This window comes from Falco punctatus (assembly GCF_963210335.1).
Source record: "Falco punctatus genome assembly, chromosome: 2".
Classification (NCBI taxonomy): Eukaryota; Metazoa; Chordata; class Aves; order Falconiformes; family Falconidae; genus Falco; species Falco punctatus.
Genome location: NC_137581.1, coordinates 114,978,266 through 115,005,467, shown reverse-complemented (window position 1 = coordinate 115,005,467; position 27,202 = coordinate 114,978,266). Strand labels below are relative to the sequence as shown.

General features: G+C 38.6%; 1 protein-coding gene across 5 annotated transcripts in view; it reads left to right on the top strand.

Annotated features, from left to right (window-relative positions):
* Window positions 1-27,202, top strand: part of EPHA6 (EPH receptor A6) — a 564,169-nt gene that overhangs the window by 456,479 nt on the left and 80,488 nt on the right. For 4 of the 5 annotated variants that reach the window (XM_080374572.1, XM_080374576.1, XM_080374574.1 and 1 more), the window contains 2 exons: window positions 10,780-10,902; window positions 26,903-26,964. In XM_080374572.1, the coding sequence (XP_080230698.1) occupies window positions 10,780-10,902; window positions 26,903-26,964 (185 nt within the window). The remainder of the gene's footprint in view (window positions 1-10,779; window positions 10,903-26,902; window positions 26,965-27,202) is intronic. The other variant, XM_080374573.1, reaches the window with a different exon arrangement.

Here is a 27,202-nt window from a genome sequence, read left to right as displayed (position 1 = left end):
TTTAGAGACAAGGATGCCATGTGGCATAGTGTCAAATACTTTGCACAAGTCCAGGTAGATGACATCAGTCACTCTTTCTTTATCCACCAATGCTGTAATCCCATCATAGAAGGCCACCAAATTTGTCAGTCACAATTTGCCTTTGGTGAAGCCCTGTTTTCTGTCGCAAATCACCTCCCTCTCTTCTATGTGCCTTAGCATAGTGAAGATTGAGGCAAAGACGTCATTGAGTACCTCAGCCTTCTCCATATCCTGGGTTACCAGGTCTCCTGTTTCCTTCCAGAGAGGGCCGGGAAAATGCCGGCCTTTTGTCACTGATGTACCTATAAAAGCTTTTCTTGTTGCCCGTGATGTCTCTGGCCAGCTTTAATTCTGTCAGGGCTTTAGCTTTCCTAACCTGATCCCTGGATGCTTGGACAATTTCTCTGTATTCCAATTTATATTGCTAATTATGAATGGGCCAATCATTCCCCAAAATCATGATATCTACCAAATGAATCACAAAGGGTTTGGCCAAAATTGCAGGTTTTGTTTTTTTCTGTCATGAGAACTGTAATTTTAAATTATTTTGTTTCCAGCTAATTTGATAATACTTGCGTGATCATGAAATCCAAATGTACAGCACGGAGTGCTCAGAACAGTGTTCTGTGTATCACACAGAAGTATAAATACATAAAGATTATTGTATAGCATTGTGCTAAAGCTATGTTCAGTTTAAGCACTGACTGAAAAATACTTATTTAATATACAGCTCACACAAGATTGTTTTTCCCATAACAGCAGAGTATTTCCAATTACTATTCCATTAAGACTACAAAGATGATTCAACACAACAGTTGTTATTGCTGTTAAAAGCCTTAATCATATTAATGTTGTCACACCAGTCCTCTCAGCAACTAGAACTTCAGTCAGCATTGACATTTAACACATCACAAAATAAATGGCTATACTGTTTGTAGAACTCTTTTCAAGCAGTTCCCTCATTTTTTCCACCCCAAATTGCCTGTTTGTCTAGAAGCAGCAAGGAAATTAAATTAGATGTTAATATTCTACCCAAATATTCTGTAAGTTCCATCAGTTCCTCTTTAGAAATTGTAAGCTTCTTTCAGCATTTGCTTTTTCTCCCAGAGAAGTCGTTAAGTAAAGCCAAAACTTGCTATAATTGGGATTTTCTAAAATAGTCTTATTCTGTGTAAATATTCCTAAGTCTGAATTTATTCCCATCCGCCAATCAAGAAATAAGAGAACTCCAGCACGTTAGGTTCCTAGGAAAGCTTTGTCTGTCACGGGGATTTCAAGGTTAAACTCAGCAGGGTTGGGGACCTGAACTGCAGCTTTGCCCAACCACGTGTTTGTCTTCTTCGTATTTTCCAGACTGACCCTGTAAATTTAAGTCTGGAACAGAGATTAGGAGACTTGATATAGAAAAACAGGCTTTTTAAAATTATTTTCACAAAGAACTAGGTTATAGTGGTCTGCTTCTCAGAAATGAGACCAAAACACGTGGATGTTTTGTTATTCCCAAAGCAAGAAAATTAAGGAAATTCAGTTAAAATCAAACTGAAAAATAAACCCCCAAAAGCATGGAAATGAATAATCCAGGCACCTGAACTACTCATTGTGCTATCATGCAAAAACCTTGCAGTGAAAATAAGCAAAGCGACATTCATAGAAAACAGGTCCTTTATTATTATTATTACTTACTGTCACTGGCGAAGAAAACAGAAATGTTTTCAGACACACAAAGCCTTCTTCAGGTTATTTTGTTGAGCCTGGGTGCCAGAAAACTTCCCTGCTCTTCCCCCAAAAAATTGCTTGGATACTAAGAGACAGACATCTGGGTTTGTGTAAGATTTCCATGAGGCCATCACAACTCCATCAGTGCTTGTGTCACGGCAGTGCCTCTGGCCCCACACTAGGTCAAGCAAAAGCAACACTAAGTCCCCCGTAGCCTACTGGCAGAGGCAGAAAAAGAAAAGAGGTTGACATTACAGTTGCCTCATATATTTCATAATACACCTTCCAGGCTGAAGTTCACTGCAGGACATGAGTGTACTTCACTGTAGGTGGCTGGTTAAAATGAAGTCTGGGTTTTGATGGAAATTCCTTTTCCTATATAAATACTATATGTGATTAATAAGGGCTAAAAAAAATCTTTACGATGGTTCTGCATTGAAATGCAGCTTGATGCTGAATATTAAAAAACTCAGGTCAGGCCCTTCAAAATCATGGCACAGTCCTAGAATAACAAAATACTAAAATTTACTCTAAGCTTTCTAAGCTTTCTTTTTTCCTAAACATCAGCAAGCATGTTCATTGTGTATTTCCTTGAATTTCTACTGAAATTATTAAAGCTCTTATTTTAAGGAAAAAACACGTGACAAGCGGGCCAGAATGTACAGATTGATTAAGTTGAGCGTACAGTTGTTTGTCACAGCTAGGCCAGTCCAAAGCAGGTAAGTATTTATCCAAATCTCTTCCAAACCTCTTCCAAACCAAAATGTAAAGTTCTTTCGTACGTCCTCCTGTCCCCGCTTCTGCTTGCACTGTTCTTAGGTACAAAGCACACAAACCTCCATACACCTTTTTCCTTCTTCCAAGCACGTGTGTTTCTAGTGTTCATCTCTCTTGCTTTTTCTAATAAGTATATCTGCTCCAAAGCTTTTTAAAAAGAGCTCTTTAGGAATTTTTAGTAAGTTTTGCCATTGTTTCTAACTGCAAACTGATCCATCAACAAAAGTGCCATCTTCTGCTCCCTGGATTTCTTAGAGTCGTCCTCTACATGTGGGTTATTTTCTATTGCTCTTTGCGCACATCTGCACCGTGGAAATTTTGATCACAGCGTGTTGTGGTACTGCTGTTTCCAGTGATCTAACGGCTCTCTTTCAGAGCCATTTATGAATCTGGGCTCCTTAGATACTTCGGAAGCCTGCTGCGCTTCTCGGAATAGTCACCGACCTGTAGGCAAGATCCAGCTGAGAGTAACGGCAGGTGACTTTTGAAACAGGGCAGTCCCGCTGGTTATGGGGCGCAGCAGCTTGTTACTTTCCAGTCCTTTCTGAGAGAGACGCTTTCCTATGCAGAATAACAGGGCGGAATTATGTTGTTGAAAACTAAAATTTTCAAGTGCACACAATCTCTCTAAGGTATGGCAAAAAAAAAAAAAAAAAAAGAAAGGAAAGTTTAAGCATCTGTTATTCCATTTTTAAGACTATTCAGGATAAATATATGATGCAGTTTGTTAAATTTCTTAGAGAGCTTTTCCTGAAGTGTGTTTTAAGGTAACCCACCACAAATATTCATAAAATCCATTTTGTTTCCATTATTAATATTCATAATTTGGGATGAGCTAAATTCTCTATTTTAAACACACAGCAGAGTTTATTCTGAGATGAAATCACCAACGGTGGCTATGTAATAGCACCCCAAAAAATGAAGCAACTGGCCACTCTTTGATGCACGGTGTTGCAGACAAGTTCCTGTGATCCTTCTCCTTCTTTGGGCCACTGTCCTGTGAGAACTAAAGCTGAACCTGGGTCATCTTCTGGAGTGAAATGCTGAAACCTGAAGTGAGATAGGCACTCGGAGGCAAACAAAAGGAGCTCGGGATCATTCCCGGGGTGTGGGCAGCTGCATTGCAGACTTACAATGTGGCTGAAGCTCATTGCAGCTCCCTCCTACACAGGGCATGTGATCTTCCTTTCCATGGGCACTGTCAGGGAGACAGTATGTACCCATGCCACATCCTAGGACAAAAGCGATGCCTCCCTAGATCTCTAATCTTAAGAACTAGCAAGAGCACCCAGATTTCCTAATAGAGACCACACAGCTTGGGTGACTATTCCCCAACAGAGATTCCTGTCAGCTTCAGTTTTTAGACACTGCTTTGTAATTGAAATTGTGAAAATTCATTATCTGAAAAGCTTCTGCCAAATAACTCCCTATATTGCCTAAGTAGACAGGTGGCGGTCAGTCTCTTCTCCCAGGTAACAAGCAATAGAACAAGAGGAAATGGCCTCAAGTTGTGTCAGGGGAGGTTTAGTTGGATATTAGGAAAATTTTCTTCACTGAAAGGGTGGTCAAGCTCTGGAACAGGCTGCCCAGGGAGGTGGTGGAATCACCATCCATGGAAGCGTTCAAAAACAGTGTAGATGCGGTGATTAGGGACATGGTTTAGTGGTGGGCTTGGCAGTCCTGGGTTAACAGATGGACTTCATGATCTTAAAGGTCTTTTCCAACCTAAATGATTCTATTTAAAAAACAAAACAAAACAAAAACAAAAACAAACACAAAACAAACAAACAAACAAACTCTGTTCCAGACCAGAATAGGCACAAAAGTCTTTTGCTGGTTTAGATGTTGACATGAGTTCCTTTAGAAGAAATTCTAGTCTCACTGGTTAAAAGTACCACAGCGAGCAGTCCTCAGCTGCATCCCTCTGACAGCAGTTTATATTTTGTTTTCTTTATTCTTCTATTCATATCCCTTGGCATCTTTCTAAATCTACTAACGTAAATGATATAATTTCCACTGTAGTTGTTCCCTTGGAGATATGTCAGGAAATGACTGTTTCTAACTGAATTTGTCAGAGTCTACCTGGTAAATGAAGATGTTCTAAGTTTTACATTGACTGTATTTAGGATATTTAAGTATTCTAACGGTACTTTCTACTTTGAGATAAGACTGCAAGCTCTGTATTTTACAACGGTGAAAGTAAAAATTCAGGCTGTTTTAAAAGTTGCTCAGACAAAGGCAGTTGAAGACCTGTGGGTTCTTGAAAGTGTGTTCAGGAATGACAGGATTATTTGTGAGTGCTCTGGGGTGATGTCATTTACTCGAGAGGAATGTGGGGAAACAAAATTAAACCACCCTTTGAAAATTTGCTGCAGAACAATTTATAGTACAAATATAACTGCACAGCAAAATGCATTTCATACAGGTTTCAGTTTGTCTAGTTTACGTTCCTGGGATCAGAATTTAGCCTTCCAAATTTTTGGCTGTGTTATTTGCAAGGTAATGGAAATCTTCCCATGGTTTGGTTGGACTGGATGAGTTCCAGAAGTCCCTTCCAACCTCAACCATTCTGTGATTCTGTGATTTCAATGGGGGTAAGCACACTCGGTTTTGTTAATTGCTGTTGTGCTCTAATATTGTATGATACGTATTGCAAATTATTGTTTAGTGATCTTGAAAATTAGATTTTCCTAAGACATGTAAGTTATAGAGGTAAAAATTTAGGCATATCACTTTATACTCGATCACCTTTACTTGTGTGTGTTAAAAAGCTCAAACATAATTTTTTTAAAAGCATATTCTAAATCTCCAGATTAATGTGTTCAAAACAGTTAAAAATAATTGTATAGATCCGTGTTTTCTAAATGCACTGGAAATATGATCCAACAAATTAATTGCGGATAAATTCTAACCCTGATTCTGACTTTTTTTCCCATTCCAAGTCAAGTATTTTGAATGCTCTACAAATTGTAACCTGACATAATTTCAAAGTTTTTTAAAGCCCTTCCTTATGAAAACCTTCCATATGTTCCCCCATAAAAGATTATGATGTGCAATTCCTGGTGATCTGGGAAGGATAAATCAATAAAACCATGTGAGAGACAAGTCGACTGTTTTTCAGTACTTTCCATAATGGATGTGTTACAAATAATTTTGGCGAAAATGCTCTAACCCTTCTAGCTTCCCTGAGGAAACACTAGTAATGATAAAACCCAGGTTTTATTTTAGAGTGGAAGGTGCTCGTAACAGAAGCCAGCCGTCTCCCAACATTAAGTGATAACATGGGATAATTCCCCTATGCAGAAGCAGGAAAACACTTTCTACATTCTGTCCTCTAGTATTTCATAATTAAATGGTACAGTCCTGCCATCATGAGAGTGCAGCTGGGAGTGAAAAGCCTGAAGTAATTTCATTGCTTTCTGCCAAACTGAACACAAAAGCTCATCTGCAGAGTTCCTAAGAAATTTCTCTTAGCTGTATTTTGCAACCGCTCTATGGAAAGCATCAACTGACTGTATAGAAAAAAATATCATTGGGTTTTTTACATTAAATACACTAACCGTGATTTTTTTCCTTTTTTTTCCAAATTATAAACAAAATCTATGAGGAAAGAGTAACAGACTAAAGTCTTTTTTTCATGCCATTAACAGATGGTACTAGTAAAAAGTAACTGACAGTAAGTGTGATGTCTCTGGAACTTCTCCTTCTAGTTTGTTAAAGCCAAAGAGCTCCTTGTGAATTTGAAGCTGTTATAACAATGCACAAAAATATACAGCACCTGAAATGGTCAGTTCCACCTGCAGAAACTATTGGATAAGTTTAAAGTGTAATAAATAAGAAACAACAACAAATAACAAGCCTGACGAGCAGTCTGCATCTTCAGCAGGCTTTCTAATAACCTACTTCAACCAGGTTGTTAGACACAACGTAGAGACTCTAGAAATATTCTTTTTTCAAATAAAATATCCACAAATTACACTAAGGTTGCACACATAACACTTCTCAGCTGGCTCAATCCCAGAGAGTTTTAAAGTGCATATTAGCTAGATCCTTTTAAATGCCTTTTACTATAGCTCACAAGTGCTCGCCCACCACCACCCCCATTCAAACAAGTTGTGTGCTTTGCTCTAGCCCACTGTGTTCCACCAGCATTGCACCAGGCGCATTTGATGCCATTCTCTTCATCCATCCATCCATCCATCCATCCATCCATCCATCCATCCATCCATCCATCGATCCGTCCATCCATCCATCCATTCAGTACTATTCTTGAGCCACGTGGCAGAACTTCCTCACCCTCGTAGATCTAGGACTCTGCAGCCCAGTTACATTGCCACTAACCCTAGGCAGTGGGATGTGCCTTTGGTGTGGGCAGAAATGACCGTTTCTTCTGGCTGGCCCTGCTGTCATGATGCAAGTGCTAATAAATGTGTGTGAAATAATGTATATGCTCTGAAGCTGAATTAAGCATAGGTATTTCCCCTACCCAGCTATCTACTCTTGCCCTTCTGCTCAGTGTGATAATATGCTACTAAAATTATGCCAGATTAGGATGCTATACCAGCGATTTCCCTATCAAATTCTACAATTTGTGGGATGATATTCCCCCTGGAACAACAGATGAAGGTGGAAGGCAGGCTAATTGATTCAGCACTCCCCCACCGTCTCTGAGCACAGGCACTTAGCTGTAATAATTGTGAAACAGAAGAATTTATGTCAAGTTATAAACTGGTATCACAAGACTCAGTAAATGGTGTATACTTCATGAACTGTCAGCTACTCAGAGTGTTGCCATATATTTTTACTGTTTCAATGCACTTTTCCAGCTAATATCCGTAACTAATGTTGTTCCCCTTGTTAAGGAGGGAGGGGGGAGAGGTTGGGGTTTTTTCTTGATAAATCCATGCCTGTAAGCTGCTAAATAACAGCTGTATTTCAGGGGGCTGAGCAGTCATGGCTTATTATTCATGTCTGCTTTTCCCAGTTTAGAACCAGTAAGACCTTATACTGAAAACTTCTACTGCAAAAACGAGTGATAATTTTTATATAAAACAGAATGGATGTAGAGCACTAGTCTCTGCATGGTGTGCACTGGCAGAACATTATTTCTCAAGAAAGCTGGTTAATGAAAGTGATAATATGCTAGCATCTGGAAAGTATACAGTGTGGTTGCTTTAAAGGGATTGTTTAAATCCAGCATTAAGATTTCTATTGCTAGCATACACCTCTCAAAAACAAATGTTGCTTTTGCAATTTGGAGCGTAAAGCAGCAGGATATAAAGCAGCAGGCACATTTTTGGTGGACATTTTCTTTAGTTAAGCATGGATCCAATATGGAAAAAGAGGAAAAACTACATCTTCATTGTTCAATAATAAGAAAAAATAATGTTCAAATAGAAGGAAATGCAATTCTTGTTCATTGATTTCCACACAGAAGTTTATAATATCTCTGAGAAGCTGGTGTTTTCTTTTTAATATCATGTTCCCACCTCCCTTCTTTGTTGTGTTAGCAGAGAGCTTTCTCCCTTTCTCTTGAACACAATTTTTTGTTGCAGATTTTCTTTCACCTATTTCATGAATGTTTATGCAAACAAGTAAAAATTTGAGTTAGCTTCTAAATTACTGTAAATGCCCAAAGCTGTCATCAAGCCTCTGTCCTTCTGGTGGTGGTTGATGGGACTTAAAAGAATTCATTTTCTTTCCCAACTACCTGCAAAGATACTCAACATTCACACACATAGCTCTGTAATGGAGTTTGAAACCCTCTTCACGTTGTGCAGGCGATAATACCAAAAAAGCGCCCATTTGCTCATTCTGGGACATATGCTGTCTTTTAATTTAGGACCATGCATATTTTAAGATAAATGAACTTTCAGCATCTCCTTTGTCTGCATTTTTATGTTGATGGACACTGATCAGGGCTGAATGTTATCAATCTTGTCCTTTTCAGAAACTGTTTGAGGACTTCTAGAAGAGAATAAATGAGGTCTTGTTCTTGCAACTCTGTACGCTCCTTAATCAGAGACATTTCTGAGGTGACAGTAGACTATTTGGATGGGATTCATTTGCCTAAAATGACACAAAGTGCCTACTCTTCAATACCGAACTGCTGCTTTGCCTCTTGCTGCCACTTTCAGAGAGTGCAAATCTGCAGATCGTGTCATGCCTGCCACTCACATGTGAATGTCTCAAATTTTCTAGAGCATCTCACATGACACAAAGCACTTACACTTTAGTGACTGAATCCTACCTTTGAAGTGTAAGAGAAAAACATCATTTATATGCATTCTTTTACTTATTTGCTGCTTATAAAGCCTCAATAATTTTAGCCCTCTAGCTCTCTTAGTATTTACAGATTTAATTGCTCCAAAATGTGCTGGTCCTTGTTTTTATTTCTGAATATGTACAATAAGTAAAATATATTTTATTTTGTCTTCATTACTTTCTATAACAAAGTAACTTATTGTAAGACAGGAAACTTGAGTTATTTTCCATTTAACACCATTTAAATATAGGAAAATGTCAATGGTGAAGCTCAAGCTGTTTGGCTTTCTGAAGGTCTGGACATATGGCATGTGACTGTACGCTATGGTTGGTATAATCTGTATTTTGAAACAGAGAAGCAAAGTTTTATTTGACAAGTCTTCATATGTTCATCATTTAGCCTTCCTGTTTTAAGATGCTGTTTAGTACCAAACATCTTGGAGTTAATGCAACCATTTTCCATTTTCAAATTTCATTTCTGTGTACCGCATTCTGGACTCTCCATCTGTGATCACTTCTGAAAATATTTTAAAAAGAAAGCCCTGGAATTTGGAAACATTTTCACAAGAATGCCAAAGCCTTTTCTGGAGTGGCCAGAGGAAAACATTATTATACCTTATCTTTAACTAATCAGATATAAAAATACTGCATCCAGAACTCTGATTAAATTAATTTGTTTTCCACAGACTGCAGTAGGTCTAATAGCAAAATTAAGGGGCAAGTATATTGAGAGGAAAGAATAGTACTCTTGCTTAAAAATAGAAGAGAAAGATTCGAAGCTCTCTTAGGCTACTTTAAGCTCAGCAAATACATGTGTGTTTTGAGGCTAAATTTTCCTTGCTATATTTTTACTAGTTTAAAAAAAATCCCAACTGTTGCATAAATTTTAAGAGGGACATTTATTTTTCTCACTGTATATAAACATTAAGTTGTTTTCTATCTCTTAGAAGAACAACTATGAAGTACCTGCAAGATGATGAAAAGAAATTTGCCATTGCCTAAATTTTTGGATAGATGCTTGCTTGATGTACTTGCAAAAATATAAAAATTATTCTAATTGTTGATTTAAAATTATTGCTAGGTGGGAGAATCTTGGCTCTGTGCTTTTAGGCAAGATGTGTAGAGCTCTCCTTTCAGATCCACCTTTGCTGGCATTCTCTGAGCACTGACATGATGGGATGATGCCTCTAGATCTCTGTACATAGACTGAAGCTGAAACAGTGGATCAAATGATAGAGAGTCCGTATTTATCATCACTCAAATAGATATGTCACAAGTACTTACGTTAAAAGAGATGGATCAGATAATCGTTTCCAGATATAAAACTGTACGTTTAGACTATGAGAAGAATATGAAGTTTATTATGTTGAAAGCATAAAATGTGCAAGCTTCTGGTGAGAGCAAAGCAGAAAGGCGTCATGTCTATACTCCTGGTTTTCACCTATATCAGCTTATTGACAGATGCTGGGAGATGCAATGGAAGCTCTGACTGTTGTAGCTGCCCTGATGCAGAAGTCAGTAATGCAGCTGCAAATTCTGGTTCCCCTTCTCCCCTTGCTTGACATGACTTTTGTTAGGTGGTTTGTCAGGTATCTTTAAAATACTGGTATAAAACACAGCTTTGCTGGCATAGCTTCACCTCTGCTGGGCTCTTTGATTTGTATACAAACGTGTAAAATGCCTCTATGGTAGCGTCATTTGGAATGCATTATGAATATTCAATAGGGGTAATCTGCCTGTAAAACACCAAATTTTTCCGTTCCTCCTAGAAGTGCTGGAATTCTCCATTTGCAACACTTGCAGGAATTCTGGTTAAAGCTGTGTATTGTATGACTTGGTTGAAAAGCAAACAAAGACTTTTAACTGCTTTGTAAAATTTGTTCCAGTGAAACCACTGTTAACTCTGCAGAGATTTGGTTATTCTTTCTTTAAACAGTCAACTTCTTTTATCAGCCAAAGAACAAGTCATTTGATTAATGATCATTTTTATCTCTTTGAAAGGATCCTTTCCGACCATTGGGGTGAAGTCTCTTTCGAGATTCCTGAGGGCGGGATTTTTAAATAGCATCCTGGCCTCACATCCAGTGTCAGGGGGTGGATCTTTACCCCCCAGCATTTCCTCTGGTAGGTATTCCAGCCTATTCCCCCACATCGGTTTTTCCCTTCACCCTCTGCCCCCTCCACACATCTTAGGGAAATAAGATTTGGTATTGGTCAGCCAGGGAGCTTAGATGTGCCTTCCGATAACCAGCCAAACTGAAAGAAAATGGGAAAACTAAATTGCTTTTCAGGAACTAGCCATTTTTCTGAATCCAGGAAAAAATGTGAGGGAAACTGTTCTGTAGTTAAGTGGTCAACCTAAATATGGGAAGAGAAGACCTAGTATCCTCTAATCGTGCATTTCATGAAACATGCCCATGTGCACCAGCGAAACATAACTTTAATAATGCCTCTGTGAAATCCCAGGTTTGATGTGACTCCGTGACTCTTCCCTAAAAATTTACATTCCCTCGCTAAAACACAAAAAAAAAAAAAAGGAAAGGGAAATTTAATTATGTATATAGTGTTTAAATCCTTTGTATGCCTCTGCAGTTGCAACTCGTATCTCATGAAAGCTGCCTTAACTTTCTTTAATAATTTTTATCACAATTTGAATGACTGTAATTCTCTTACAACGAGTAGGAAAACCCCATCCCCATCATTTGTGTTGCCAGCACAGTGTGCTGCGCTGCCTCTGGCAAGGTCCCCAGCAGACAGCCAGCTGTACAATGGCACAAGGGACCCCGGAGGTCGGCGCAGTGTTAGGTGCAGGCAGAGGGTGAGAGCACCGTGCCAGTGAGCAAGCTGCTGCCGGACACGGGGCTGGAACAGGACAGAAGGGCAGGTCAGAGGCATCCTTTCCCAGAAAGGCTGTATATGTTATCCATCCTACACTGGAGCCATTAAACATTATCTTCCACCAAAGCTAATACATGATGAATACGTGTATCTTAATTGTAAATAAAACAGGATCAAAGTTCAGTTCTGTTGCTTTCCAAACTAGATATTTCTAAGTAAAATTAATCTGCACGTGGGCTAATGTCACACTTTTATCCTTTCAGGACATCTGTAATGTTACTTACAGTTTTTCTTAAAGAAAAAAAATTCATTGTAAAAGTAGGGAGAAAATTGAAAAATTATGTAATGTTATTGATTTGCTATACAAAAGAAACTGTTCTACTTCTCTATGCCCCATTTTATCTATTGCAGTAATTAGAGGTCTCGTTACTACAAGATGATGCTTACTTTTCCTTTTCTTAAGTGCTACTATTTCTTTGTTTCTTTCTTTGAATAGAAGCTTTCAGCAACTTTGATGCCTTTTCTTATGACTGCTCAGGTGTCTTTTGTCAACAGTTTGTAAAATATTTTTTGTAAATTTTTTTGCGCTTCATGTATCTGAGAGTGTTTAATAGCCCTTCAGCTATTCTGGCAGTTAGCATCATGATGAGATTGGTATCTGTAACCAAACAACTCTGTGAAAGAGGAAATGCTCCAAGGCTTGTAAAATTCTCCATTTTGAACATAGCATTAGGTACAGCATATCACTGATTCTGTTAATTACAAATGGTTTAACTGCATTCATGAACTGCTTCTCAGCTACATACCTACCTACAAGTTTACTTTTAAGGTCCCCAGGACTTTTGTTTTCTGAGTGCTTGTAAAGCTTTTTATCACATTTTTTTCACTTTGGACTCTGAGATGTGGTTAGTTTAATAAAATTAGTTCATAATTTCATGCTACTAAATGTCTTTTACTAGGAATTCTGATTCAATCTGATGATATATTCAAAAAATTGGATTTTTTGGGGGGAAAAATGGAAATGCAACTACATGGTGTGTAGCATGTACTCTAGGAAGGTAATGGAAATCAATGTTATTGTTTGATCATGCCAACAATAAAAAAAAAAATTATCCAAGCAGCAACCCCACAGACAGGGAGAGACTGCCCACCTTCTGGAAAGTGAGGATTGTCAGGCACTTGAAAGCCAGTGAAGGACTGTGATAAATCCAATGGGTGAGGTGTGTTCCTTTGAGAAAGAGTGCGGGGGGGGGCACGTGGCATGGAACTCAGCAGTGTAAGTCAGACGTTGCTGTTAACAAATGCACCCTAACAATCTTATCTGTAGTGCTGCTTTTTAGCTCTTCCTTTTTGACTTTACCATATCTGTATTTACATTAAGCCCAATCTTAATTCTGAATTGCCTGTCTTTGTTACAGAGATGACCAGAGGATGCCATTTTCTTTTCACGATAACTTCCTAAATTGCTAAAACCAGTGTTGCTGTATGTGTGAGCAAAAAACACACACATTTACAGCACTTTTAAGGGAAAAAAAAATGTCTGTTGAAGGGAGTACTGATCTGGGATGTGAGAGTCTCAGAACTGAATCTCTTACTGTGCATGATCAATGGAAAATATAAGTTCATCCTTGAACCCCAGAGATAGGATGTACTCTTTGTTCCTTTGCACCGAAAAACACTGCACTAAACACGGGACCTTTTTTCTGAGCGTTGCTTTACCAAGGAACAAGTCACCCAAGGCAACAATGCTCCTTCTAAGGTATTGTGGCAGCCTTTGGCTGTTAGAACAGCAACAGGCCAGCAAAATCAACCTCCCATTGCAGTCTTGATGCTGTCTCTGAGGCTTACCCTGGCATTTGATTAGCTTAAATTTTATTTAATTTATAAATATAAAAAATAAATTTAATTTATAGCGGGAGGGCTGCTGTGTGTATGGGTACTGCAGGGCAGCATGCTCCATCCCTGCCTCCCACAGCAGTGACCCACCTCTGTTATCGGAGACGTGGGGCTCATATTGGACAGCAGCTTTCCTGAGCCCAACAGAAGTACTGAACGTTTAGTAACTTCGCTGAACTATAACCTAGTTGTTTCACATACAGCTTGTGCGTAAGGTTTCAGTGAATTTAACTACGTGGAAGGCTTAAAATGCCTGCATTATTCTGCTGTTAGGGTCATTGGGAACAAAGATAATGAGATGGGGTTTATTCACCAAAACCTTTAAGCTAAGCTAAGTGGCAGATTTACTTCAAAATAGTCAGAAAATGTATTCCTTACTAAAGACAAAATGCTTTTAAGTCTTTTTTTTCTAAAAAATTCCCCAGAGATGTTTTAAGTGAAGCACAGAACTAAACTGGAAAGCCTGCTATAAGTATCTGGAAAACAGCTTAGGAGGGCAACCTCGCTGCTGGTTTCCTTTCTTCTCATTCTACTTTTCAGTCAATAGTTCTGGGGAGTGTGTTTTTTTTCACCGTTGCACTGACAGCTGATGTTCATTTTTGTGGAATTTGGTGTCTGCTTTTGCACTGTGCAGAGATTCACCTATGTAAAAGGTATCCTCATTTAGCCAGCTTGAAATATTAATTTATGCTGTTGGCATGGGGTGGTACATCTTTCTGCATAAATAGATTGCCTCAAATGTAGGTGGGTTTTAAGCCTAGACATGACTATGCTAATGCAATAGTGCTTATATTTGATAGTTACATCAAAAAAGTCTGTGGCTGCTATAAAGCCACTTCACTAGAAGCAAAGCTTTCAGCAAGCCTCCAAATATCCATCCTAGACTTTTGCAAAAATATGCTCGTTTTAAGGCAGGAGCTTCCTTTTCATTTAGCTACCATTTTTGTCACAAATTACTTAGTTTCTAGTTATCCCATTTGTTAGCAGTGCAAATTCAGATGACCTAGGTTGATGGGGGTCTATGACAGATGGATTCACATAAGCAATAAATACTTTTTCTCAAGCAATATCCTTGCATATATTAAATAGAATTCTTAATCCACGTGGCAGTTTACACTCCTCATCATACATACATACATACATAAGCTGTGGAAGTTCACCCCTTCTTTCATAATTACAAACACACACACAAACATACACGTACGTACACATGGCGTGAAAAAAAAATTGCAAAGTGCCAGTGCTAGATCTATTTCTTCAAATTCTGGCTCTTCCAAACTAGGCACAGTGTTATTTGCTCCATTTGGGGGAAATTCGTAACTCTCTGCTCTTGCTGTGTATTGGCAGCTCCCAATTTCAGTCAGATGTAAAGGAGTTGCTATGTAAATGGATGCTCGTATTGCCCTGCAGAAGTTAAGGAAAGAAAAAATGATGGTATGCTGCTGCCTTTGAAGAGTGTCAGACAGATTGTTAAGCTTGCTGAGCTGGAAAGGAAGGGAGGGAAAGCAAATGCCTTCCCTAGTGTATCTTTCAAGATAAACTCCTGAGTTTTTCTGTTGACAAGAACAATGAGAGATGGGTGTTAGGCTATGAGGAACTGGAAAGGTTCATGTTAGGCGAACCTCCCAGACCCCCTTCATGCTGCTCAGAGTTCAAACTGCATTAGCAGGAGAGGGGCAAAAAAATCAAAATTATTCTTTCCACACACACCTTTCTATGGCCATCAGTGCTGCGATTTGCTTGTGATGTCCCCATGGAGTCAGCAGCTGGATCATTGCCCCCTCTTTCATTCACAGAGCACCTCTCTGAAGCTCCTGTGAAAGTATCTACGTGTGACTTTTTTTAATGAAATATGAGCATCAGTTATTTCCTACCATTTGTTTTGCATGGTTTATTTGGTCATTTTGCATGATTTTTGGGTCTTTTACATTTTAGGAAAAGGCAAGCAAGGAAATTAGGCTTGGTAAACCAACCCACCCCTGTGAACCTCAGAAAATATATAATATGCAAGAAATGAGGATGCGCTTACTTTCCAGAAACTTAGAAGTGGTACAGGGCAGTTTGCTCGCTGTTGTCTTGGACTAGGGAGTACCAGGACTCCTCCTCCACAAAAAGTGTGTTATACCGAGGATATCCCCTTTTCAGTGTTTCACTGCCTGCTTGTCTAACATTGTAATGTTCACATTTATTACAGGGAGCTTCTCAAAAAACTCAGACAGAACCATAGAATACTAAACCAGATGATTATCCGTTTTTCTTTCCCCAAAATTAATATTTTGTTACAATTTCCAAGTGCACCTGAATAAGCCCATTATTCTTGATATTCTATAAACTGACAATTGAAAGAAAATTGTATTGACAGACCCTTATTGAACAAAATTGCTCAACAAGAACCATCAAGGAGCAATTGTTCATAGTGAAACTCAACTATAATTAAAGTACTCCAGTAATGAGAAAAGTAATTTCTATTTTTTTTTCTTTTTTTTCAGTTAATGCATTTTTCCCTACTCTGGATTCCAGCATCTAAACTCCTGTATTTGTTAAACAAAAATTGCTAGTTCTTTCTCGGTGACTAACAAATTGATTCTTTTATTGCATATCCATTTTCTAGGATATCTGAACCAAATGGCTCTTCCAGTTTCTTCTTTCCAGCCTCAGTGCTATTTCTCTGGCATGCCTAGCCTATAAACCCTATAGCTAATACATAATGGCATGTATTTTCTGAGGACAGGCGTTCAAATGTATATGGACATTTCCATTAGGCGGGCACAGAGTACTTCAGAACCAAAACATGGATGAGCAGCAAGTAACGTGAATAGTGAGAAAAACTTTCTTGTACTGGTCCGTTAGGGTTTAGCTTGAACTGTAGAACTAGGATTAAGCTCTGAGTGTAGGATGTGATAAAAAGGAGGTCTTAATTCTCCACTCTTGCTAAATAACTCGTCTCATGCCCAGACGGTCATTATAAACAACTCCAAATATTTTAGCCCTAGAAGTTCAGAAAAGTTTATTTGCATAAGTGGTCCTTTTTTTTCATAATATACACTACTTTGCATATTTTTTTTAAATCTGACTTCAGCACATGCGGTAATTTATTGTAACAGGCATGTAAGTTGAAGCAAGTTGCTGTTCATTACTAACAGGAGCAGAAAGACAGGAAGAGGACAGCTGGAGGAGCCTGGTGGATACACACATAAATGTATTTGTAAATAAGCTGCACACAGTTATTCTTTGTCTCGAGGTGAAAGGAGAAAAAAATAAAACCAAAACTGAACTCCCTCTTTATCCTAGCCTGAAAGCATTGGATATGAAAGCAGATTCCAAATTTTCTGACTTTGTGAGGTGGGAGATGGGGGGAATAGTTAACTTGAATAACATGTAGGGATGGGTTGATCTGTTCTAGGTAGGAAGCCGGTGTACCTTTACCAAATTCAACTTGCTGAAGTACCATTCCCAGACCCAAATACCATGTATCGGAAATAATCTGTGAACTCTGGATTTTACACACCGATATTTAACAAACCTGTTTAGGTGCATTATACAGTTGGTGAACACTGGACAGTTCTGGACTGACTCATATGACTTGTTTGTGTTGCATAGTTATGAGAATTTGACTCCTTCCCTTGAAATTCCTTTTACATTCTCAGAACAGTCTTAACTAAAATTACTAGAATTGCTGGCACTGCAGATGACTGTACAGTTACAGGAGTTAAGTTTTGGGAGACGAACGCTTTTGGTTTTCCTTCTTATGTGTCAATGTGTTTTCATATTTTTATCTCTTCAAGTAGTATATGAGGTTTGCTGCTTGACCCATCTTCATTGTAACTCTTGGCTTTTGTTCTTCTACAACTCAGGGTTGAAGGGAGAAGCTTGAAAATGTATGCCTGCATGTCCTGAAGGTACAAAGCCTCAGAGAAATAAGAAAAAAAGTCATGAGATCACAAAACAGTCACAATGTTAGGTGCAGTGCATCATTTAGTTGTTGGAAACCTGACTCATGATGTTTTGTTTTCTTAATTTTGGATTGAGCAACTTGCACGTTACAACCAGAGCTTCCTTTGTGGCTTTCAGAAACGTCAGGAGTGTTGATATGTGGCCTCCACTGCTTCTTGAAATGGGAAATGATGACTTTCTCATGTGTAGAAAGCAGCGAGATATTCATAAACAATGATGCAGGAGGTGATAACTCATCAGTTTTGTATAGCTCAGAAGTTTAAAGTTTATGTCAACCAAAGGGAAATAAGGGCAAAGTATGTGTGCTCAAATAGTAAATGGAAAAAATACATAAAGGATATTCAAGACATGTCAGAATCATATAAATATCACAATCAGGCATAGTAATGAATAATCAAAAAACAATCTGATGTTTCAGAGTAGGATTAAAATAATACTTTAACCATGTCATTATACTTATGAAAGACCCAAACCATGTTTTACTGTAACCTTACGTATTCAATTTTTTTATTTTGCTCATTTTCAAATTTCTGTTGTAGCTTGCAGCTTCTAAATGTAACACACCTATGATAATGGGTAAATTCACAACAGAGATTAAGTAAGCATTGTTTCTTACATCCCATAAGTACTTGTTCTGTATCATGGTGTGCTGCATATTGATGAACTGCAGAAGCCCCTGATACACAGACTTAATTTTGTTTAAATTCCTTTACATGCTCTGGGGTCAATAGGGCAAGTGATCCTTGATGCAGTCAGATGCTGTGGACTAATTCTGAACCAAAGAACATCCCTTGCTCTTTCCACAAGAGGATGTAGATTCATAGGAACATTTGAAATGTGAAGAGTAACTTAAGGTTGAAATGTCATTAGATTAAGCAAAATATGCTGAAATGCACTTATGAAAAAGTGAGGTGAATTGTTTTGGTTAAACTAACTGGGCAAAAGTATCTCTCTCAAACTGAATCTCAACAGAATCTGGTATTTGTTATGGAATTTTTTTATTGTTCTTTGCTTCAGTGCTAAAGTGAAAGTGCTGGAATGTTTAAGATTGTGAGCGAAATTTTAAGCAATATAAATCTTATGCCAGTATCACTTTAATTGAGTTAATTTTTCCCCAGAACATATTAAACTAAAACTGAATGCCCACATTTTTTGTGGCTGGTCACTAATAAATTACCTATTCTTACAAAGACACTACTCCGCATTCTCCCTCCTACTTACACACTGATAAAGGCTGCCATTAATGATGGGTTTTCTTGATTTAAGATGGGATGATATAACCTAGTATTTGACATAGGATGTTTCAAAAGCGATCCTTAAGCTCTGTTCATTGTGCTGACTTGTGATTTGTCATCTCTTAAAACCTCTTTCAAGTCAGCAGAAAGTGGTCCTTACAAGGCGTGGGGATGACAGAACAGTTCCAGGGTACATAACCAAGATTTTGATGCAAACATCAGCTGTTTTATTGATCGGTGGAAGTTGTTGGGCAGCTGCCACAATTCGGATAGATTACTTTTTTAGGGTACGTGGGTTTATCCCAAGGGCCTAGGCTGCCATGCTGCCAGCTAAGGATCAGGAGAACATGAAGGCAATGCAAAGCCTTCTTGGTGCACTTTTTGCAGATATGGTGGCTCCCACAGCTTTTTCTTGCAGGCTGAGGACTTCTTTTTTGTGATACCTCAGCCAAGCCACTTCAGCTCATCTTCTCTTTTCACCGTACATAGCATGGATTTATGTGTTTATAGGTTAATATTTGAAAAACAGTGCAAAGCTCTCAAATGAGATGCTTCAGACATACTCAGAACAGTTAATGCGACAGCTTTCAGAACTGGCCTACAACCACACCAGCTCTTTTTCCCCTCCATGTGTACTTCTGGATTCTAATAAGCCATCTCGCCCTAATGGTGAAGATGATTCTTTTTTATTTCTGCTTATAACATGTAAATATAAGCATCAGGAATAAAATGGAACTTTCTTCATCCTTGTTGTATTTGTAATGCTAATAAATATGTAGAAATAGATGATACAGATAAACAACGCAACAAATGGAAACTTGAAGAAATTCAGATTTTTTTCAAAGATGTATGGATAGAAGGTATAAATGTAGGGGAAAAAAATCAAAATTTGGGACAGTTTTTGTATTTCTATGGTATAATTTTAGCCAGTATTTCTCCCTCATTTACCCAACCTCCAACTAGTGACCCAAACCTATTTCTTCTGGATTTGCCTTCTACTCCACTCCATTTGCTTCTCCATGGAAAGACAAAAACAAGAAAATAAATCATGGAAACAGTGCAGCTGCTTTCTCTTTACAGATCCACTTTTCTTTCCTCAGAGCCTTCCGGAACATCTTTTGTAGGCACACCAGAGGAGTGATGTGAGTTAGGGGTTGCGGAATGCTGGAGACCACTAAAACATCTGTTGTCCAAAGCACATTGTCCCTGTGTCATGGGAGAGACCAGGAGAACTGCTGGCAGTGCAGCACTGTGGCAGGAGAGGAGGGCCAGGGGGTTTGAGATGGTATTTTAGAAATATACATACAGTCTTCTCCTGGCTTCCAAAACATACCAACAGATGTAAATTCTTGCCAGTGGGTTACACGGTAGTGAGGGGGAAAGTATTTAATATAAAATTACCAAAAAAAAGCTCAGAGAACAATATTTTCAGATTGTGTTGATACAATAAATCTTCTTCAGTAACGGCTATATGGCCATAGTTTACTAAAAAATAGACAGTAACATGCTCATTCATTTTTTTTTTAATGATTCAATTTTGCAAAGGTATCTTCCTTTGACTAAATTAATTTCAGTAATGAAAAGCGTATACAGATGCAGAAAAATAGAAAGAGAACTAACAGCAAGATAAGTAGGCTCGATCTGTGTGGTTTCCCACAACAGCAGGTGTATATATGTCAGTGCTGTCCTGTTTGCCAACTGGCTTCTGAAGTCTCCAGGAGGGGGTTGGAACTGCAGCTTCTACTTTTTGAGGCTTTTGGAACACGGGTCGTGGGGACCTCCTGTGAAGTCAGTCAGTAACGCAAGTGAGATGGCTGGCCACAGAATTCCCGTTGGCTTCACATGTGTTGATGTGGGCTAACAACTTAAAACCTGGCAGAATGTTTTTCAATGGCTTTTACCATAAACATTCATTTTCTTTTTTTTCTTTTTTTCCCCCATTGGTTTTGCATTATGGAAAAAAAATATTTTTTTTTCATTCGCTGAAATTCCTCTGTGATGCAAGCAAATGCATCATTAGGAGGAGGAGGGAAGAAGCTGCAATCTTTTTTTCTTTTTTTCCCCCATTGGTTTTGCATTATGGAAAAAAATTATTTTTTTTTCATTCGCTGAAATTCCTCTGTGATGCGAGCAAATGCATCATTAGGAGGAGGAGGGAAGAAGCTGCAATGCCCTGGCAAGTGGCTCTCTTATTTGAGGCATATGCAATGAATGGAACTAGGGTGAGGTCTAGGAATGCCTTCTGAGCCCTGGACACCTCAGGGGGGGGGACATGGCTGCGTGTGCTTTGCAGGCTCCTGCGCCCCAGGAGCAATATATTCTTATATGAACTAAAGAGATTTCAACCTTTGCTTTTTTAAGTGGAAGAATAAATATCCTGTTTATGTTCACAGATCTATTCCCATAATGGGTATTAAAGATCTCATTATAAGTAAAGACTGTAGAAATGAACATGTTCTAACTGTATTCTTTTAGGAGGATTAATCTTACATTAAAATTTCATTAAAGTGGGCTTTGCTGCATTATTTAAAATGACAACAGGAGACAACAAGCTGAATATTTTGTCACTGATATGACACTTCAGATTCTCCTCCTTATTCATCGCTCCACCACTCAATTAAATTAAAAATTGCCAAAATCTTCTGTTGTGGAAAAAAACAAAACAAAACAAACAAACAAACAAAAAAAAAAAACAAAACAAAACAAAAGAAACCCAGAAAGATAACTAAAAATATATATTGTGTGAGTTTTAAATATAATTGTATTTACATTAGTCTGCAATGTGTGGCTTTTTTCTTTTTTGTATTTCTGCTTATTAAAAACAATATCAAGCAGATTGATCAGTGGAAAATACAAAATTGTAGCATGTTCTGAGGTGGCATGACATCAAGAAAGAGTGTTTGTCATTTATGCTGGTTTTATTTTACGACGTTGCAGTACAGCTGGGTGGGAGAATTCCCGTGAAGAACTTTCTTAGGAAAGAAAGCCCACCTTGTCAAAAGCAGTCAGCCTCGTGCCACAAGGTAGTAGTTGCATCAAAGCAATGAATAACCCTTACACCTTCCACAGGTTTAGTCAAGTTCTGAGTAATGAGATCCATGTCTTCCTGCATCACGCCAAGCAGCGATACTGCTCTTGTGTGTTCAGTCTGGCTTTCTGAGCTGGTGGGAGTGACATGGATCTGCCAGAGTGACTCCATGTGCAAGGAGGGGAGGCTGCTTTAGCCAATATCCCACACGCGTGTCAGGGGCAGGATTATTTATAGCTTCATCATGTATAAATACGATGATAATTTTATATTGTTAAGCATGCAGTTAAATGACAAATTTGTTACAGTAAGATGCTGCAAATGCTAAATATACATAATGTGTAAAATGCTTATTTGGGGTTAAAACAGAACCTCAGAACACTATATAATTCCTCTACTTTAAAAGTCTATTTTCTCACAGTCCTCCCTAATGCAGCACAGCCGGGTATCTAAAACTGCTGCAATAATTATTTGTTTGGCTCATTTGATAATTGAATCCATCTTCAAACCTTTTATTTTGTCCTCCCCCAATTCAAACATGAAGTTCTGTCCTCTCCTCCAGCAGCATCTGTTGATTTTCTCTCCTAGATGCTCTTGACCTCTGTCTTTTATGCCAAGTCCTCAGCCCAAGCTGACACCTTTTTCAGTGTCCTTTTTCCATGCCTTCTCCTATGTAGAACTTGACTCTAGAATTAACCTGGTTCTTCTTCAGGTATTTTTGAAGTGTGTATGCTTGTACCTGTGTGAAAACACTCGCCTGGACTGCTCAGGTCTTTAAACTAGAGCTTAGGTGTCCACCTGTCCGGTGAGGAGCACCCATGCTTCAGAAGGAACTTGTTATTGGTCTCACGAGTGCCTTCTGGTGCATGCTCTCTTCCCTGTACGGAGTCTGTCCTTAAACCTGTTTCTCAAGTAAAGATGTTGATGTTTTGTATGTGTAAGCAATAACAAATAGAGGAAAATGATTCAGTGCCTTCCAGAACTGCATTAGCCTACCCCATGATAAAATAGTCAGAGATTGCTTCTCCATCTGAGACTTCTCTGCCCTCCCCCCCCCCCCCCCCCCAATTCATTCCTGTCCTTGTTCTGGGGATGAAGAATTCATCTTTCTTAGTACCATGAGAGTAACATGGATTTTCATAATCTAAGTAATAGTCTTTTTTTTCTTTGTCTAGAGGCAAAAATTTCACTAGATTAGAAATATCCCACTATTATTTTTCAAAGTCATTTTTTTAGTTCTCTTTAAAGCAAAAGCAGTATTCTGTGTTTGTACAGGGTTCAGCACAGACCTTTCTCTTTCCTGGACTCAAATTGTACCCCAATATAAAGGATAGCATCTGCTCTTTGCAGCTAAAATGACGCTAACATCAACTACTGTCATCCATAGCCTTGTGTCTTATTAAGAACTTTGTTCTACACAAGCCCTGGGGTTGGTGCCACCCTCTGACCCTTTGGAGACTGGGCGTCCCAGCCCCAGTCTGCCCCACAGCCTGCCCTTGGGACTGGTGACTTGATCTTCTGGACTGAGGTGCCCAATGTTGGATTCTACCCTTGGATGTGCCAGAGTCAGCTGCTCACCCTCACATCTCAGCCAGCTGCTCCAGAGCCAGCTGCTCGCCCCAGTCCTTCAACCATCTGTGAGCTGGGGAGTCTCTTCATGCAGCCACCAGCAAACCATGGGATCACTCGAGTGCCTCTGCAGGCTACTGCTCTAGGGAAGAAAATTCAGCATTGTGTCTTGGTGACCAAGCACAGCCTGGCTGGGTGGGCTGTACTGACCAGAGGAAAGGGCTGGTTGATTTTCTGAACCTGTTTTTCCTGCACCTTTGGAATCAAGATGTGTCCTACCTTACATCTCCTGACACTTGATGTACTTACATTCGTGAAATGTTTAGAGATCCTTGTATGAAATTTGCAAACCTTTAAAATTATTGGCAACAAATTGTTTGCTGGGAATAGAATCTGTGTGTTACTGCTTTGATGATAAATGTACCTACTGGAATCTGCTGTGTAGCAGAGTTTTTTACTATATCTTCAAGCAACCAAAACAATAGCTGAGACATTTTTGATCTACAGGTACTCCAAAGACAAATAATATGCTGACTAAAATTCTCACTATATTGCCTGTCACAGTCCAGCCTGGAATACATAAATATCTTCAGTGATACGTTAAACTCGCAGCTAAAATAGGATCTTTTATCAAGTGCTGGCACACTAAAAGACGAGTGTTTGAGAAGTTAGTGTTAGGATCCAGATTTAGGGTTTTTGCTTAAGATAATCAAGCCATGAAGTTGGGTTCATTTTTGTGGTGTCTCGACACAATCTTGCATCACATTCATTTGAGATTTAGGGAGGATGGCGAGTGGCACAGACTGAGTCTGTGGGAAGCTATCAGCCTGAGTGACTAAATTTATCGTTCACCAAAATTCCTGAAAACCTGATGACATCCTGATCTTCCAACATACAGCAACCTGTTTGAAGCCAAATGCTACTTATTTTGGTGTATTTATCCGATCATGCCATTCCCGTGCTATCATGGGAAAGAAGGTGTGGTTTTAAGTTAAGGCATATCATTTCAAGTGATTAAAGGAACACATTGAGCAGGTTAAACACTCATAAACATTATCCAGTGAAAAATACTGAAATCTCTTTTTTAAATCCACAGATAAATGCATATAGATACATTTCATAGTTACTTTAGCCTAGAAGTTCATATTGTTGGTCTGAGCAAAATGAAGTACAGTTTGTTGGAGGCTTTGAGGAGGGAGGAATATTTTGTGAGAGAACGCAGAACTAAAAATTGCTTTGAGTGTGAAAATAATTTTTGTTGAAGGATATTAACCTAAGGAGCATAAAAGATGTTACAAGAGCCTATGAACCTCTAGAGAAACTTACAAAATAGTTTCCAGAAAGCGTAGGGTGCCAGAGGGTTACCAACAGGAAACTAGGGGCACTGGTTTAAAGCTCAATAGCTCCACTTGCCAGTCCCTTCAAATGCAAATCTTCCATAAAGCTGTTTGAGTTGTTGATTTAACCAGAAAGAGAAACTTCTGGGTGCCTGACCGAATATACCATCTGAAATCCAGCTTTACAACCCTATTTATTGCAAGATGCTCTTGTCTGCAACAATTTAGAAATTACTGCTTGCTTGAGAGCTCTGCATATGGTAAGATCCTCTAGCATCAGGCTGCCATTTATTTACTTCTCTAGATTAGAGAATATTCCTTTCACGTGGGGATGTCAGCCCCTTGACAGCAAGCAAATGGTAAAGGTAAGGGAATCTAGGTCATTCGTGTGCTTGAAACTAAAGAGACTAGGCTATACAACTAGTCATCATTAGCAAGCTGAAGTTAAGAAAACATTGATTTTTAAAATGCTGTGATCTCTAAGAGCTTAACAGTGATTTATCATTTAATGCAAAACCAGGGTATAACCAATGGATGCAGATGAATATAAATTGATTTGGTGGCAGATGCACATCTGCAGCTGAGACCAAACATTCAATTAAAAAATAAAGAAGCTGGTAATTCTTCACGCTTCAGAAAAGCTATCCAAAAAGACTATTAAGGCATCTGAGAATTTTCACACATAAAAAAATGTGCTACTGCACCAATATTATGAAGCACACTGAGGGCCTAAACATGAGGGTGAATACAGAAAGAACCCCAAATTTTACTAGAAGAAATGAGAGAATATTGTGAGGAACCCCTAGAAAGACCAGACTGAGCTGCGTGAATGAGCATCACCAGTGTACCAGGAACGCCAAGTCAACATGCTGGGGTGAACAGAGAAACGGCTCATTCACTTCTTGAAATTCAAGGTTAGCTGTAACAGCTCAGGAGAAAAACCTGGCTGTGGCTTCTTGTGTATTGTGGACAATTTAATAGATGCTTTCCAGTAGTAACCAAACTGAACAGCAAGTGAGCAGGTACAGAAAGGACAGCTGTGCTGGAACGGACGCAACGCCCTTCTCCACTTGCTCACCCTGACCACTGGGGTTGTTTCTCATCCCCTCTTCCAAATAAAGCACAAACATATTTTGAGAGATGGGGGGAAACAAAAAAACAAAACAAAAAAAACAAAACAAAACAAACAAAAAAAAAAAAAACAAACAAACAAACAAAAAAAGCATGAAAGTGGCTTCCTTCCTTTGGAATTGAAAAATATTGGAACAGCTGATGTATTGAGAACATGAAATGGGCAGATTTATGGGGTCACCACTTGGCACCCCTGTTTCCCACAAACCCCAGAGACAGGCGTGCTCAGCGGAATGAAAGTTGGCATTTTTAAGACGTTTTGCCTGCTTCCTAATCTAACATACTTGTTCATTACATGAGTTTTGCATATATTAGAATGGCTCCTTTGTAATATTAACAATTCTTAAAAAGTTCTCACTGTGTAGCCTGATTAATGTGTTAATTGGGCCTCTCCTGTCAAGCAGTTCCAGGTAGTTTATTCCTGGGTATCAACAGGGAAATAGTATTTAGTTAAACACCCAGTTTAAAAGTTCGTCTTCAGATTTGGATATTCTTTTAAGAAATAAATGTCATGTGTTATTCTTCTTCAATTCGGATATGATCCCACCCTGGAAGCCTACAGGAAGGCTGTGCTAGTTAAGCAAACCTTTGATTTGAGTAACATTGTGTATGTTATGTATGTACAGACATAGGAATTCAGAGTTTTGCTCGATTATACACACCCAATACACGCACCCCCCTCTAGGACAGCTTTTTTGTGACATTCCCTTCTATCTTTCTATCTGTATGCCCCTAAATCATTGAGATATTTTTTTTCTTTGAGAAGGAAAGTGTGGCACTGCATTTATAAATTCTTGGACATGGTTTATGAATTTTATTTTTTTTTAACTCAAATATATCCCAAAATATTACACAGCAAGTGTTGCTATTTGGAAAGTGCAGGCACTTCTTTGGTCCTTTTTAAGGGGAGGAAACACTGGAGCAAACAGTGTGCATTCAGCTAGTCTAGTACCACACACAAACAAAAAAAATAATTCTTGGAGAATAACACAGGGAATTGTGTTTGTGATATAAATGAGGATTTTGCAAATATATAACGTATTTAACTACTGTGAATAATCTGTGCATAACAGCTGGAATCATAAAAGCCCCATAATATGTCTATATTCCTAATGTGTATATTTGCTGTTTTGCAGGCAGACCAGTAATGATCGTAGTTGAATACATGGAGAATGGATCCCTTGACTCCTTTCTGCGGGTGAGGTATCATTTTCTGATGACATTTGAATAAGACACCATTCTAGGTTAAGATTTTAAATCATTTATCATAAATTAATTTCTACATAATGTTATTCATGGATTTTTAGTGAAGAATAGAAGCATTTTCCCCAGGGCACATTTCGGAGGTACAGTGATACATTAGAGCATGTCTGGAAAAAAAGAAGATTTAAACTTAAGAATATAATTGATTTCTTCTACAAAAGTAGTTCCCATAT